Raw genomic sequence first — 13,039 nt, 5'->3', positions numbered from 1 at the left:
TCATCGTCGTCATCATCATCGTCATCATCGTCAGCTTGTGCAAGCTGTGTGTGACCCATTAAGCTTTTCAATCCGGCCCGTGGAAGAAGAAATGATATTAATAGTAAGTAAGTGGTAAAATAGCTGCATTTCATCCATTTTTCCATGGTTTTAAGATTCATTTCAATAAAGAGCTAAACACCATCAGGCTTTAAAGACACAGATTTAGTTTTAACTTTGCTTTTGTTCATTTTCAATTGACATTAAAAGCACATTTTTTTCTACATATCCCAAAACACTCCATCCATCTGCTGCTGCTCCGCCCTCCCCACCCCTCTTGTCAAGTTTCAGAACCCACTGTGGCCCACCAGTCAAAACCTTTGCCCACCCCTGATCCAGCGGCTACTTCCAACTCTGCACAACAGCCAGTCAACTCCACAGCAGCCAATAAACCTGCAGCCATGACGGCACACTGTCAGGTCAACATGGGCCTGATAATCTTTGGGATGACGTTTCCAGCACCCGGTGTGTGAATCGGCACGAACTAGACGGTGGTTGTGAAGGACTGAGAGCGTTCAGCATGCCAGCGTGAGGGAGATGAGACTTGAAAGGCTTTTCTTCATTCGTTTTTTTTTTTTTCTTTCTCCGATCGCTGTTCAGGAAATGTGGCGCTGAACATAATTCCTGCAAAGTGTCTTGTGTGTTTGCCACACGAGCCCACAAGCTAGTTCTCAAAGGGCTTAGGAGGAGCCGGGTGTGAAGAAATAATCACTGCCTCTGCAGTCAGTCAGTTAGAGGGAAAGGGAAAAAAAAAGAAAAAAGCAGCAGCATTTGTGTTTAGACTGGAGGAGCTGAAAGAGGGAAACGAGCCGCTTTATGCAGAAAAATGCTGAGGAGGCAAAAAAAAAAAAGACCAGAAGGGAAATCTGTGTTTGTGTGTTTTTTGGGTGCTGAGTCTGGAGCATGATGAAATATGTTGCCTTGTGGTCCCTGGGGAAACCCTCAGAATGGCCCCACACACACACACACACACACACATATACACACCTCGTCACATATGCACACACTGCAAAAAATCAAATAAAAACTGATTGTACGGCATCCGAGTGAATGGAGTGCGGCAATATAAAACTCAGCACAGGTCATGTGATGACAGTGGGGGGGGGGGGGGGGGGGGGGGGGGTGTGAAAAGGCAGGGGGGCGGGGTCAAAAGCAGTTAGAGTGAGATAGGAAAGCAATTACCAGAAGACTGGAGGGAGACCTTCAGTCAGCAGTGCACATGCAGATACACGGAAAAGCTGCATAAAAAGCAAAAACACACACACACACACACACACACACACACACACACACACACACACGGTAATGGTCAGGTGTTTACTGCATGTACTTGCACCATACAGTCAGAGATCCCTTTCAGAAGAAGAAGAAAAAATATACCTGAAAACAGAACTAAATTATTGAGGAGCAGAAGATAAAGGAACATAAATGGAGCTGATCACGTGGTGGTGGAGGAGGAGGAGGCGCACAGAGCGGAAGAAGAGCAGAGGGATGCGTAGATCAGAAGAGATGACGGTGGAAGACCCACAATGCCGTGACGTAGAGAAAGCAATGAGGGTGAAGTCCTTCAGTGCTGCTGACCTTCAGGCCCTGACCTCACCTGACGGAGACCTCACAGAGCCAAATCCACCTCGTGGACGTCATTACAAACAAGCCCACGTACAAGCCCACGTACCTGGAAAATGGGGAAGAACTTTGGTTTCTGATATAGTGAACTTGAAATGATGATTTATGACTATTACTATTATTAAATGTTTTTTGTAACTGCTGCTGACTGAATCCCTCACCTTCCCTGCTGCTGCAGGCCCCGTTTGCTAACAGCGAGCTAGCATGCTAAAGGCTACCTAGCGAGCCCTTTCTGAAGCGCGGCATGCTAATCTTAGAAATTTAGCTTGAAGCGGAGAGCTGCAAGAAATTATATCATTTGTTTTGGGTTTGTTTTTTTGTTTTGTTTTGTTTTGTTTTTTTCTTACCAACAGCGGCGACGGAGGTAAATCTGGGCTCTTCATATCTCGAAATGTCCGAGATAAATGAAAGAATCTCTCAGGGGCAAAAATGAGTTCATTCCTACAGGTGATTTGTCAAAAAGTTAACAGACCTCGGAGACGTCCACTCTGCGGTGCAGCGCCTCTGCCATCTAGCGGTGACCTGGCGAACTGCAAGCTAGTAGAACGCCGTCCTCTCCATCAAACCTGGAGCCCGTTGCACGAAAGTAGGATAAGGGATTAAGCCGGGGTATTTTAGTTATCCTGGCTCAATTTACCCCTGATCCGGTTGAACAAAAGTAGGATAGGTGGAAGTGGGATAAGTTATGGTAAGGTATAATAGGCATATAGTATTTGATCATTTATTACCCATTTTATACTTTCCCAATGCATCATATATAAAAAATACACATCCCATATTAACATTAATACACACCAAAGAGTTACATGAGGTTCTTTTATTGAGGTTTTTATTTACACCCTCACGCCTCACAAGCTGCAAATGGTTAACTTGTTATCGTGGTACCTTTTTTTTTTTTTTTTTTTTAATTCAACGTCATTGTGATACCAACCACCATAAAGAATAGATATTTCAACTGTTCCCTCTACTCACTTTTTATTACCATAGAGTGTTTAGAGTATAATATTTCTGAGAAATTGCATTTCAGGGTACATAAAGTGTCTTTCTTCTAACCTTATGAATGATGACAGTGTTTCAACTTCCAACCAATCACAGCACTGAGGTAGGATTGCCAATAAAAACTTTCACAATTTCCCAGCGTCATCGCTTTGTAGGCCAAAAGGTGCATACGTGATACAAACAGACACCGTCATAATTCAATTGACCTTTATTTATTTTCTTTAAAGATGTGTCATGTTCTTGGAGATGGGAGGGAAAAGGAGAATAATAATCCATTTGTGTTACAGTCAGCATACAGTGTTCATTGAAAGCACGACTCACTTCCCGTTCAAGTTTTTTTTTATTTCAAGGTCGAGTTTTCTTATCAGTTTCCTTTTTATTTCAGACTCTAATAAAATGTCTTTAATCTGTCTCTTCTTGTATCGTATGTCCAAATCGGCCATGTGTATTTGCTGCTGGAGATGCCGGGCATTCAATTGTCTGATTACTTCTGTAAACACATGACAATTAGCACAGTGGGAATTTCGCATAATGTGAATTCCCTTCCATTAATACTGACTATGTTGCCAGCATGGCTCTCTCCATACACAGCATTTGGGTCCTGTTACAGAAATGACATTTTGTGTTTGGCACCAAATGATGACTCCTCACTATTCTCGACTAAAAGAACTTTAGCGAGCTTGATATGATTCCTCATTCCTTCTGGAGCCCAGGGAGATGTTCTCATCATCGTCAGAATCAAATGCTGCTGCTGCCGCTGCTGCTGCTGCTGCTGCTGCTGCTGCACCGGCGGTGCCTTCACCCCATCACATTTAATAAGATCAAAATTGAAGCTGGTAGACTCGACTTGCCAGGCCTACGTGCCAGTACTCACTGGACCAGCATCAGACGGTGCTGGTGATGCTGGTTGGCTCCCACAGTGTGACAGTGCTGCCGCAGACTGCAAGGCAAACCAAGGTTACGTCGTCTGAATGCATTTCATGTGAGTGTGTCCCACGTAGAGATGGAAGAGCATTCCTTGTATGAAGCCGGTGGCATTTTGAGAGGGACATACATTTTGTTTCTGCCCTTGTTTCTGGAGCAGCGAGGTCGTATTTGTGCACTACCTACGCATTCAGACGGTCTGCGATACTTTGCCACACTTTTCTCTCCGTTTCAGTTGATGCAACAGCAGCTCTTCAGTGGAGTCGGGATGAGACAATCCTGGTGGTTGGAGGCCGAGGGAGTCGATCTTGCCGACTCATGAACGTGTCTGTTTTTGTTTTTATATCATGATGAATCCTCGAATCCGAGCTCGATGACGAGGGTCTGTTTAGGGTTCACCTGGTTTGATGAATCCGTGTCTGCTCATCCTGGATGACTTTCTGTGCAACCGATTAAACCTGGACCCACGTGTTGTCGATTGGTTGAACGCAACTTAGTTCCTGATCTTGGATGACGGAATCCTACTTTCGCGCAATGGGTCCCTCGTCTTCATCGTGTTTTTGTTTTGTTTGTTTGTTTGTTTGTTTTTTAATGCTCACGTGGCTCAGGCTCCTGAGGGTTTCTAGAGGCTTCAGTGTTGGAGAGGCTCCCAGTCTCGAAGTGAGAGAGAACACAAGGAGGCCGCGGGTGTCTCAGAGGAGCCGGCTGAGTGTTTTCCTGCAGAGGCGGGGAGAAAAAAAAAGAGAAATGTTTGGTAACACTTTGGGATTTAATCCTCAGACTGAACCCTCTGCTGTGGAGGCGTTGAGGTGTGAGTCACCTGACTCACCTTCCGCTGCTCGGAAACTGGCCATTCTGGACACTCGTACCACAGAGAGGAGTGGGAATATAATCAGTCTACACAGATGTGAATGCTTGGAAGCAAAGCATTGTTTGCCATGTTTTATATACAGTATATAAAAGATCAGGTGCAAACAGAGGGATGAGGTCATAGAGTCCGCTGCTGTAGAAAAGACAGAGTTCACAGTAAGACTGACACACAAAAGAGGGGGAAAAAAAAGAATTTGAATGTTGTGGAAGAAGAGAAAAAACCTTCTTAACTTAGACTGCCGACTGTTTTATTTAGCTCAAGGGGGGGGGGAATTATTGGAACGGTCCCTCATTATGCAAAAGCGGCTTTGCCACTAGTCAGCAAACTCCCCAGAGGGGCAGAATGAGAAAAGTCCTTCCTACGCGTCTCGCTTGAATGCCAAGCTTTTCTCAGAGGACGTTCTGGAAGAAACTGCCTTTTGTGATGTCACAAAGGGCTGTCCGATCTTGGATCGGGGTGGTCGGTGGTCCTGGCTGTGTTTTTGCTGAGATTGGCTTGTTTTTTTTAACTTATTCTAAATGTGACAGTGGCGGTCCTGTCACTATGCCTCCAATTGATCATGCGCCCTGGCTACTTGGCCAAGGGGATTTCCCTTTGGCCGAATGGTTAAGCGCACATGGCTATTACCTGAGAGTCTGGGGTTCGAAGCCCGCCTGGGCCCTCTGCGCCTTGCCACATAAACATTCAATAAATCTTCAGTTTTAGCAGGAGGCTGTAAACAGAGGGCTAAATTAGCTGGGTGGTTAGTTTGTTTTGTTTGCTTAATTATTAATCCATTAATCTCACGAGAAGGCTCCTCTGGACTCTGGGATAAAATAAAGGAAAAGAATATTGCTAGACCTTTAAATAGCCATAAAGAATACATGGTAGGTACTTGGTAAAGATGATGATGCAACAAGAGCTCTTCAGTGGAATCGGGATGAGACAATCCTGTTGGATGGAGGCCAAGGGAGTCCATCTGACCGACTCATAAACGTGTCTGTTTTTGCAGAGGGCCGGCTAATAAAACGAAATATTGGAGGAAAGGGTTCAGAGAAGTCATTTACTGTAAGCCGCGTACCAGATTCCTGCTTCCCTGCGTCACGACTGGGCCGGTGAACAGCGTCTGAGGAATGTAACTTCAGAAAAAGCAACATGACGATTTCCCCAGATTCGTTTTTTCTAGTGGGCGAATGAGAGAGAGAGAAAAAGAAAACCAGGGGGAGGAAACGTGCGGACATCCATCCAGAGCCTCAGACCTAGAGGTCAGTCCTGACTGCTTCCAGGACGTGGAATGTGTTTTGTGCTTATTCAGTTGAATTTCATTTAAAAATTGTCTGGCAGTGTTGCCGTGTTGCTGCCAGATAAGAAGAAAAAAAAAAGACAGCTGTTGAAGTGTGTGCGCTTTGTTTTGTTTTGGGGTTTTTTTTGCAGCGTAACTCTGGTTTCAACATCGCTCTCAAGGCAGAGCGATCGATATTAGAAGACAAGGCCTTCGTCTTCTGATGAAACACGATAAGACTATCAAAGCTCTCCCCTAACCCCACCTCTCAGAAAATGTCTTGAGATATTATTTGAAGAATGTACTTCAAGATTTCACAATAAACACAGAACATCCCCAATTATAATGACTAACTATATTAAAATATAACATTATTCATTGAGGGTTTTTTTGTTGTTGTCCAGAACAGTTTCGTCGAGAGAAAATGAAATAAATAAAAGAGCATCAAACATCATACACGAGCCTCCACTCGGAGCCGCTTACAGCTAAGCCCCCTTTTAAAATGCAAAGACGCCAAGCAGAGTCGACAAGCGCAAACTTTTTCGAAGGAACGCTCAGGCAAAAAAAAATCTCAACAAAGTCCACAGTTGTCGTACGGGCACTGTCACGTGGTTCACTGGAGGTATATTTTCTGATTGCGTAGCGATAAAATACATCCCTGCTCTCCACCTCCAGCTGTGGTCTGGTGGTCGAAACCAAAGGAGAAACAAACTGTGCCTCTGGCCAAGTTCTTTAAAAGAGAGAATGTCCTGGGTCTGAACTTCCCATTAAGATCAAGGGCATCAAACTACCCGTTGAAATTACCAAAACACTCCCGGATCGAATCAAAGACGCCTTGTCTGTTTTTTTGTTTTTTAACAAAAAACAACTGCACAAGTTGCCATTCTTTTGAATGGAAAGTGATGACAAATTGCGTCAAAAAATGCTGAAAACTGCTGAATGAAGTGAAAAGGAAGTGAGGTTACGCAACTCTGTGTGGATCAATTCTCTTTATTTTCTTGCGAATTTCATCTCCTTTATTCCATTGACGACAGGAAAAGGAAAAGAGCTGTTTCTCCACGCAACACTTTTGAAACACGACGACCGAGAGGGGGTGACACTTCAAGCACCGCCGTAGCTTTCGGCCTTCTGAGAATCATTGACGAAGCACAGAATATCCTGGGTTTCGCCAGCCAACTGGCAAGAATCCCACATCTGGAAAGCTTGAACAATCCAGAGTGGACACAATGGATCGCCGTTGAAAGTGAGAGTCAAAACGCCAACGGGCCCGGCGGAAACATGAAACGCACTCACCGGAACCCAGAAAGGAAGCGGAAAAATGACAAAAGGGGCTGAAAAAAAATAAAGGAATACAAATACTGCACAAAACAGTTGAAACTTAAAGCGTGTGTCTCTGAGTTATGTTCAACTTGTGACCGAGAAAAAGTGAAATGCTGGAATAGAAAGAAAGAGAAAGGAAAACATGCAGGATTTACGTCTTATCACTGCAGGGAGAGTTTCTCCAGCGAAAGAGAAAGGTGCTGTAATTCCTGGTAGGCCTCCTGACCTGCGGAGGCAGCGTCACTCTGGGCAGTCCGTGAAAAATAAGACAAAAGAATTGACGCTTTCGCTATAATAAAATACATGAATGTAATGTATTGGCTGCTATTAGCTGGTTAAAGTGCACAACACAGCCTGCAAGTGAAGCCGATAGGACACTCGCCAAGTCGGGCTATTTTTGCTGCTTTCAGCGATGGAACCGAAACTTTACTTTGATTCTCTGAATTCTCAGAATTTGAAGTTCTGCTGTAATCAGAAAACGGTTCTAAAATATTTCTGTTCTTACTGCGTGTGGACACTTCCCCATGAAGGTCACTCTAGTTTTGACCAATTGTTGTTCAATAACGGAAAACATGGGTTAGGTGGGGCCTACCACAATTAATACGGTGGTGCAGCCACGTTGTTGAATACGAATAATGAAAAGAGCCGAGAAGCTGAAGTTGCTGAAGTTGCTGCAGTTGCTGAAGTTGCTGAAGGTGCTGAAGTTGCTGAAGTTGCTGAAGGTGCTGAAGGCGTCCTTACGGGCCGCGGCAAGGTTGAAGGCAGAAAGTGAAAACCACGATGCGTTAAAATTTGAAAAAAGTAAGAAAATGAAAAAAAGCAGTCAGCAGTTTTAAAATTCCCATTCAAACAGACGTTCACAGGTTTCCCCCGCAGACGAGGCCCGGGGTGTAAAACTCTTAGTTTCGTGACTAATACAGCGACAGGAAGAGCCCAAGTGTGAGGAAACAACAAGAAAAAACACTGATTACGGCTCTAATTGACTCTCATTTTAGAAACAGGAACCTAAGAAATATCAGAAGAAGCCACACTTGTGTGGGGGGAAAGCCGCGACACACTAACCTACACACACACACACACACACACACACACACACACACACACACAAACGTGATTAGATCAGAGTGGAAAGAAAGACAGTGTTATTAATAGTGTGTGACATCAGCATAGCACTCATGCAAATGATTTTATTATTATAATATTATTATTATTATTATATTGTTGTTGTTATTGTTGTTGTTGTTGTTGTTGTTGTTGCTGTTAGCAGTGTGTGTGTGTGTGTGTGTGTGTGTGTGTGTGTGTGTGTGTGTGTGTGTGTAAGACAGAGAGGTCACGTAATGAAATTGTTACTTTCCCAACTATCTCAACACAAAGCGTGAAAAATAATATGAATAACATTTAATCAAAGTCCGAGCGCTGCTGGATGTCGGTCAACCTACCGAGACAATTGTTCCGACTTCCTTCTTCTTTTCTTTTCTTTCCTCTTCCTTTTTTTCAACACACCATCAGTCTGGAGATGAGAGTGCTTGGCCATCCTCATCATCGCACCGGATGCAGGGTTGACGCAAACTTTTTTTTTTCTTTTTTTTTTGACATCCACGCCTTGCTGTTGCAGGGAGCTGCATACCGGGAAATTCCTGTTCACAATCAGACGCCGTATAAAAACGCCCGGCCGTGGCCGAGAAAGGCATCACGGTCTCCTCCCTCCGGCCAGCCAGCAGCATCACTGCCGCTCCAACAGGTGTCTCCGTCCTCCCGCAGCAGCAGCAACAGCAACAGCGGCAACATGCCCTCCGAGCTCGGTGAGTGACACGCACCACGAGGGCTCGCGCACCATCATTCAACCTTTTTCATGTTTAACCTTCTTCTTCTTCTTCTTCTTCTTCTTCTTTTTTTGGCTTGTGTTTGTTTTTTATTATGTATTTCTTTGATTGATTGATTTTTTTTTTTTGCTTTGTTAATTATTATTGCTTTTGGCTTGTGCTTGTTTGTTTATTGTTTTTTATTATGTGTTTGTTCTACTTTTTTTTTTTTTTTTTTTAGGATTATTTTTTATTTTTCGGTTTCTTTCTATAAAAAAAATGTGGTTGTAAAAATCAAATCGTCTTCTTCTTCAGACGCACGCCGCCTGATCCCAGCGCTCACGCTGGCCGTCCTCCTCGCCCTCCTGCGGCGCGCCCCGGGGGCTCCACTCGGGGACACGCCCACCGACATCCCGGCAGGTGAGCCCTCGGGCGAGGAGGGGGAGGTCGAGGGCCCCTCCGCCGACACGCTGAAGGTGCTGCTGGAGTCTCTGCTGCGCACCACCAAGCGCCACCGGATGGAGGTAGAGAAGCACCACCGCTGACTCAGCAGCCCGTTCTGGTCCAAACATTCCTCCTTTACAAAAAATAATAATACATATTTGTTTCTCTTTCGTGCAGTTTGCAGATGAGTTCCACGGCCAGGTCAGATACGACGTTCTGAGCCACTACAAGATCTCGGCGCTGCCTGCAAACTGCCCTCGCTCCAACTTCAGCAAGGTAGGGCCGAGCCTGCCCTGCAGAGCAGCAGCAGCAGCAGCAACAGCAGCAGCCCTGGGAAGGAGAGTCCAGGCTGACTGTGTGTGTTCCTGTGTCTGCAGGAGGCTTGTCTGCGCAGGATGCTCCAGTTCCTGGAGGTCTACTTCTCCGTCCTGAAGGTCGTGGCAAAGGAGTGTCCAGGCAGCACCATCCCCCTGGAGTCCAAGTACTACAGCAGCCTCCTCATCAAGGAGCTGCACAAACAGGTGTGCAAAATATCCATTGCATCTTTCAACTCCTTTAAACATCCAGTGTGTAATATTCTCAAGGAAGCCCATGATTTAAGGTTTTCAAGGTATTGAAGGTCACCCGGTCCATGACCTCTGCTGTCTCGCAGGTGGGTGACGTCGCGCCGACGGCCGGCCCGGGGCAGCAGTTGCTGCAGGAGATGGAGGCCTCGGACAGCTTCCACCGCAAGATGATGGCACACAGCATCCTGTACAAGGCGCACCACTTCCTGGTGGACGGCAAGACGGTGATCAGTAAGAGGGAGAGGTCCAGAGGAGGCAGCAGCAGGGTCACCGTCACCTTCTACACGCAAAAGCTCAAGTAACGAGCGCCGACTGCGATGATGCTTTTACCTCAGGGAGGTCGGGTCTCTCGCCCGACTGCAGCACCACTGTGTTTTCTTTTGGCATAATTTATTGAATCTATTTATTATATTATATATTTATTTGCAGACCAAAGAAATGATTCTGGGGGGGGGGGGGGGGGGGTATTTACAAGGTTATTTTATATTTGTACGACTTTATTTATTTCCATTCTTCAGCAATAAAAGTTTTATGAAACGCACCGACTCGTTGAAGCGTTGTCAATCTGGGAGAATGTGAAACACTTTCACTTCACACCAGGAGGAAGAAAACTCGGGTGCCACAGCGGCGCCAGTGTCGGAGCATCGGTTGCACGCACGCACTCACCCATCACCTCGGAAGCCGCAGCAGACGGTAGTCGGAGAATATGACTAATAACAGAGGAAACTTTAGGAGGCGAGCGGTGACAGGACAGTTGACGTCACACTGAGAAACTGTGAGATTGCAAAAAAACCTGATTTGATCCACACCAACGCAAGGCGACATCAGGGGGGCGGAGCCGACACCTGGCTGAGCGTGTGGTCACTTACCCGCCAGACGTATTAGAGAGGATTTTATTTTTTTATTTTTTTTAAACCAGAACTGTGGGTTTTATTGTGTGCACACCTTCAGAAAAGTGCAAGCAAGCAAAATGAGGATTGACAGGCAAAAAGTTGAGTTAATTCTAACCGGAATCCTACCAGTCAGACGGCCTCGCAGCAGCTTGATGATATAGATGCAAAGAGAAAAATGAGACTCGCAATGTTAATTTGGAAATCACGCAAAAGCACTCAGCAGCGAACTCAGTTTTGAGGCATTGTCGCTGAAAAGAATGAAAGGAAATGCAACAAGGGCACTGTTTTCTACCAGTTTATTTTCCAGAACATTTAAATTAGAAATAAAACAGGACAAAAAGAAAAAAACTAAACAAAACAGAGTGGAATGGAGACGACAGCCACAAATCACTTTCTGGTGAAATCTTGACAGACCAACACGCCTTCCAAGAAAGATCTTCCAACAAGTCCAGCTGTTTCCAGGTTGGGTGTCGCCGCGTCGCCGACGCTCTTCCTGCTTGCAGCCACCAAAAACGTCATGGCTGCAGATAAACGTTCACTTTTTCCATCCCTTGAGGCCGCAACGCGTTGCCCTATGGAGATGGGTTTAACAACGACTTGGGTTTTCCGCATGGTCATGTGAGCTTGGTGAGGGGACGGTGGACATGGAGGTGCTCCTCAGCCCCAAAGCAAACTGAGAGAAAGAGACAGAAAAAAAAAACAAAAAAACAACAGACGGCCATCAATACACAAGTCGAAGCTCATCACAAAAAGGAAAGTTGTCAATTGCTTGTAGGGTTTTTTTGACGTGGAAACAGGAAGACAAAAAAACTGTTCAACTCATTAATACTGTTACATGCTGAAGAATCACTTTTAGGTCCAAATTAAGGAATGCAGCGTTAAAATCTATCGCTGCACTGGTGTGAAACCAAAAATTCACACCAGCGTGTACGCTTCTCTCTTCATAGATGGGAAGAAAAGATTATATAAAGACTTTTTTTTTCACCTCAATACGGTTGGTTCAGGCATTCCTGGGTCTGCGCCTCGTTTGAAACCTGCAAACGCAACAAAGAATAATTAAGAACAAAAAAAACTTGTGAACAGCAGTTTACAGTCGAGAAAAAACATGACAGAAAGAAAGACTGACTTTTGTTTGAATCAGCAGTAATTTTTCTAAATCAACTGCGTGGAAAAGACTATAACCTTTAACAGTGAGGCAAGACAACATAATATTACTCATGAGTTAAAGTGAAATGAGAAAAGACATTGTCCATTGCAGCATTGCATCGTATACTGAGAAAAGTTATAAATAAATCGACACAATTGCATCAGATGCTCTGAGAAAAAAAAAATAAAGAAAAAAAAAAGATGTGTAAGTCCGCTGGCAGGCTTGTGAGCCTGTGGCATCTATAGTATTTATCTATCTATAGTATCTATCGTATCTATCGTATCTATCTATCTATCGTTCTATCTATCTCCTTAGTAAGGGATATGAGGCAACAGAATCCTAAGAAAAGGGAGGATTCGAAGAAACAGCAAATATAGGCTCAGGTCAGGTTCATTAGGTTGCAAACATGTAACTGGACACTTTCAAAAATGAGGAGGAAGACACGGGGTGGCACCAGGGGGACAATATGTCAGCTTTGGGTTTTCCAGAGTGTTGCCATTAAAGAAGATTCACTCTTTGTGGGCATTTCACCGGTTGTTCCGTCACCAGGCTACATTTCCTGCCCCCGGAAAAAACAAAACAACCTCTTCCGCTTGTACTCTTGTTTTTTATTATTGTTAAATCTTTTAGGTTATGCATTATTATTTATTTTATTTTCAAGAGCTTGTGCCTACTTTTAGGCATTAGCGCTAGACACCAACGCTCCGGATACGTGCAGTGCACACGAAACCGCGGAGTCAATATTTGAGGTTTAACAACCACAAAAAAACAACAACTGAAGTTAACTCAAAAGCTGCGAGGCCGGTAAATAACGCGTTGACGTTAGCTCAATGCTAACCGACCGGCTAACAGCATGTTCACGCGAGCCACACCGGGTTTCCCACTGCTTCCGGCGCAGATACTGACCGAGGTAGAGCACCGTTGGGATGAAGCCCCACCGGATGACGAACTGTCCGCACTGGAACAGCTGCTGGAGCCGCTGCTTGGTCTCTTTGCTCAGTTTAGCCATGTTTTTTTAATCCCGAACTACAACGGAGCCGGTGCTTCTGCCAAGGACACGGAGAGAGGAAGTGACGCAGTTGACCTGGCCAGACGTCGAAGTTGTCCCTCTGCCACGGACTGCCATCGTGTGGCCATACCGTGTGAC

The 13,039-nt window shown here is 45.0% G+C and overlaps 2 protein-coding genes and 1 long non-coding RNA gene across 3 annotated transcripts; 1 reads left to right on the top strand and 2 right to left on the bottom strand.

Annotated features, from left to right (window-relative positions):
• Positions 1 to 5,142: 5,142 nt before the first annotated feature.
• LOC142900218 (uncharacterized) lies at positions 5,143 to 8,630 on the bottom strand. The gene is made up of 3 exons (XR_012928865.1): positions 8,480 to 8,630; positions 5,506 to 5,577; positions 5,143 to 5,264 (listed from the first exon to the last, which is right to left on the bottom strand). It is a non-coding gene; the product is annotated as an uncharacterized LOC142900218 (long non-coding RNA).
• Positions 8,631 to 8,725: 95 nt separating this feature from the next.
• Positions 8,726 to 10,393, top strand: LOC142900217 (interleukin-6-like). The gene is made up of 5 exons (XM_076044385.1): positions 8,726 to 8,842; positions 9,158 to 9,366; positions 9,464 to 9,562; positions 9,664 to 9,807; positions 9,939 to 10,393. The coding sequence occupies exons 1-5, from the start codon at positions 8,827 to 8,829 to the stop codon at positions 10,152 to 10,154; spliced, it is 684 nt and encodes a 227-aa protein (XP_075900500.1). The 5' UTR covers positions 8,726 to 8,826; the 3' UTR covers positions 10,155 to 10,393.
• A 631-nt stretch (positions 10,394 to 11,024) lies between these two features.
• tomm7 (translocase of outer mitochondrial membrane 7 homolog (yeast)) lies at positions 11,025 to 12,964 on the bottom strand. The gene is made up of 3 exons (XM_076044284.1): positions 12,799 to 12,964; positions 11,731 to 11,779; positions 11,025 to 11,418 (listed from the first exon to the last, which is right to left on the bottom strand). Exons 1-3 carry the CDS (start codon positions 12,899 to 12,901, stop codon positions 11,403 to 11,405), a joined length of 168 nt encoding a protein of 55 aa, XP_075900399.1. The 5' UTR covers positions 12,902 to 12,964; the 3' UTR covers positions 11,025 to 11,402.
• Positions 12,965 to 13,039: the final 75 nt, after the last annotated feature.

The sequence above is a fragment of the Nelusetta ayraudi genome, unplaced genomic scaffold (genome assembly GCF_046127955.1).
Source record: "Nelusetta ayraudi isolate G7.1 ecotype Tasmania unplaced genomic scaffold, CSIRO-AGI_Nayr_v1 ptg000079l, whole genome shotgun sequence".
In the NCBI taxonomy this organism is placed as follows: domain Eukaryota; kingdom Metazoa; phylum Chordata; class Actinopteri; order Tetraodontiformes; family Monacanthidae; genus Nelusetta; species Nelusetta ayraudi.
This window is presented reverse-complemented; position numbering and strand designations above follow the sequence as displayed.

What these genes read in the sequence shown, in the direction of transcription:
- LOC142900217 (XM_076044385.1), top strand. An exon ending in CCAAGCGCCACCGGATGGAG is followed by an intron (nt 9,367 to 9,463) that starts GTAGAGAAGCAC and finishes TCTTTCGTGCAG; the next exon opens with TTTGCAGATGAGTTCCACGG. An exon ending in CTCGCTCCAACTTCAGCAAG is followed by an intron (nt 9,563 to 9,663) that starts GTAGGGCCGAGC and finishes CTGTGTCTGCAG; the next exon opens with GAGGCTTGTCTGCGCAGGAT.
- tomm7 (XM_076044284.1), bottom strand. Translation starts at nt 12,901, where the DNA reads ATGGCTAAACTGAGCAAAGAGACCAAGCAGCGGCTCCAGCAGCTGTTC. An exon ending in CCCAACGGTGCTCTACCTCG is followed by an intron (nt 11,780 to 12,798) that starts GTCAGTATCTGC and finishes TTGCGTTTGCAG; the next exon opens with GTTTCAAACGAGGCGCAGAC.